Source organism: Trachemys scripta, chromosome 6 (genome assembly GCF_013100865.1).
Source record: "Trachemys scripta elegans isolate TJP31775 chromosome 6, CAS_Tse_1.0, whole genome shotgun sequence".
Taxonomy (NCBI): Eukaryota; Metazoa; Chordata; order Testudines; family Emydidae; genus Trachemys; species Trachemys scripta.
The window spans coordinates 128,624,818-128,625,414 of NC_048303.1; the positions used below are offsets into that span (position 1 = coordinate 128,624,818).

Here is a 597-nt window from a genome sequence, read left to right on the forward strand (position 1 = left end):
CCTCTTCTCCCCTCCTCCACCACCCCCAGCCCCCCTCCACCCCCCGTCTTCTCCCCCCTCCTCCACCAGCCCCCCTCTTCTCCCCCCTCCGCCAGCCCCTCCATTTACAAACCTCCTCACCCCGCCCCTCCCCACGAGGAAAAGCCAGTTACGCTCTCGGGCCCTCATCAGACGCCGGTGCGTGGCTCGCAGGGCACGCTGGGAGCTGTAGTCTCGCAGGCCGGCCCCGGAGGGACGAGGAGAGGTCACGGGCTGTCATTGGCTCTCGCCTCCTCTCTCCTCCCCGCATTCCTTTCCCGGCGTTGATTGGTCTTGGGAACAGAGGGGCGGGACTTCCGGGGCGAGGCTTCGCCGGCTACAAAACTCCCCGGATGCGCTGCAGCAGAGACCGGCTCGGAAAGAACTTTCTAGAAAAGTCAGGAGCGGCTCGAGGAGCCGAGACAGACCCCCGGAGCCCGCCTAGCCCCCGCCCGCCTGGTGAGTGGCCGCCGCCGCCCTGCTCCTTCCGCGGCTCCCGGCCCGTCCCCCGCCACCAGTCCCGGCCCATCTCCCGGCCGCCGCCCCGGCCCCCTTCCGCCTAGCCCCCGCCCGCTCCCC

The 597-nt window shown here is 70.9% G+C and overlaps 2 protein-coding genes across 7 annotated transcripts in view; one reads left to right on the forward strand and one right to left on the reverse strand.

The window, feature by feature from the left end:
* Window positions 1–597, reverse strand: part of APTX (aprataxin) — a 39,044-nt gene that overhangs the window by 33,231 nt on the left and 5,216 nt on the right. For 3 of the 6 annotated variants that reach the window (XM_034773075.1, XM_034773074.1, XM_034773072.1), the window contains exon 2: window positions 153–407. In XM_034773075.1, coding sequence (XP_034628966.1) covers window positions 153–289 — 137 coding nt within the window. In that variant the 5' untranslated portion in view covers window positions 290–407. Of the gene's footprint in view, window positions 1–112; window positions 408–597 lie in introns of those variants that run through there. The other 3 variants (XM_034773073.1, XM_034773076.1, XM_034773077.1) reach the window with 3 other exon arrangements.
* The window catches only part of DNAJA1 (DnaJ heat shock protein family (Hsp40) member A1), a 23,303-nt gene continuing 23,047 nt past the window's right edge, over window positions 342–597 (forward strand). Inside the window, exon 1 of the mRNA XM_034773079.1 lies at window positions 342–477. The gene's annotated coding sequence lies outside the window, so the exon portion shown is untranslated. The remainder of the gene's footprint in view (window positions 478–597) is intronic.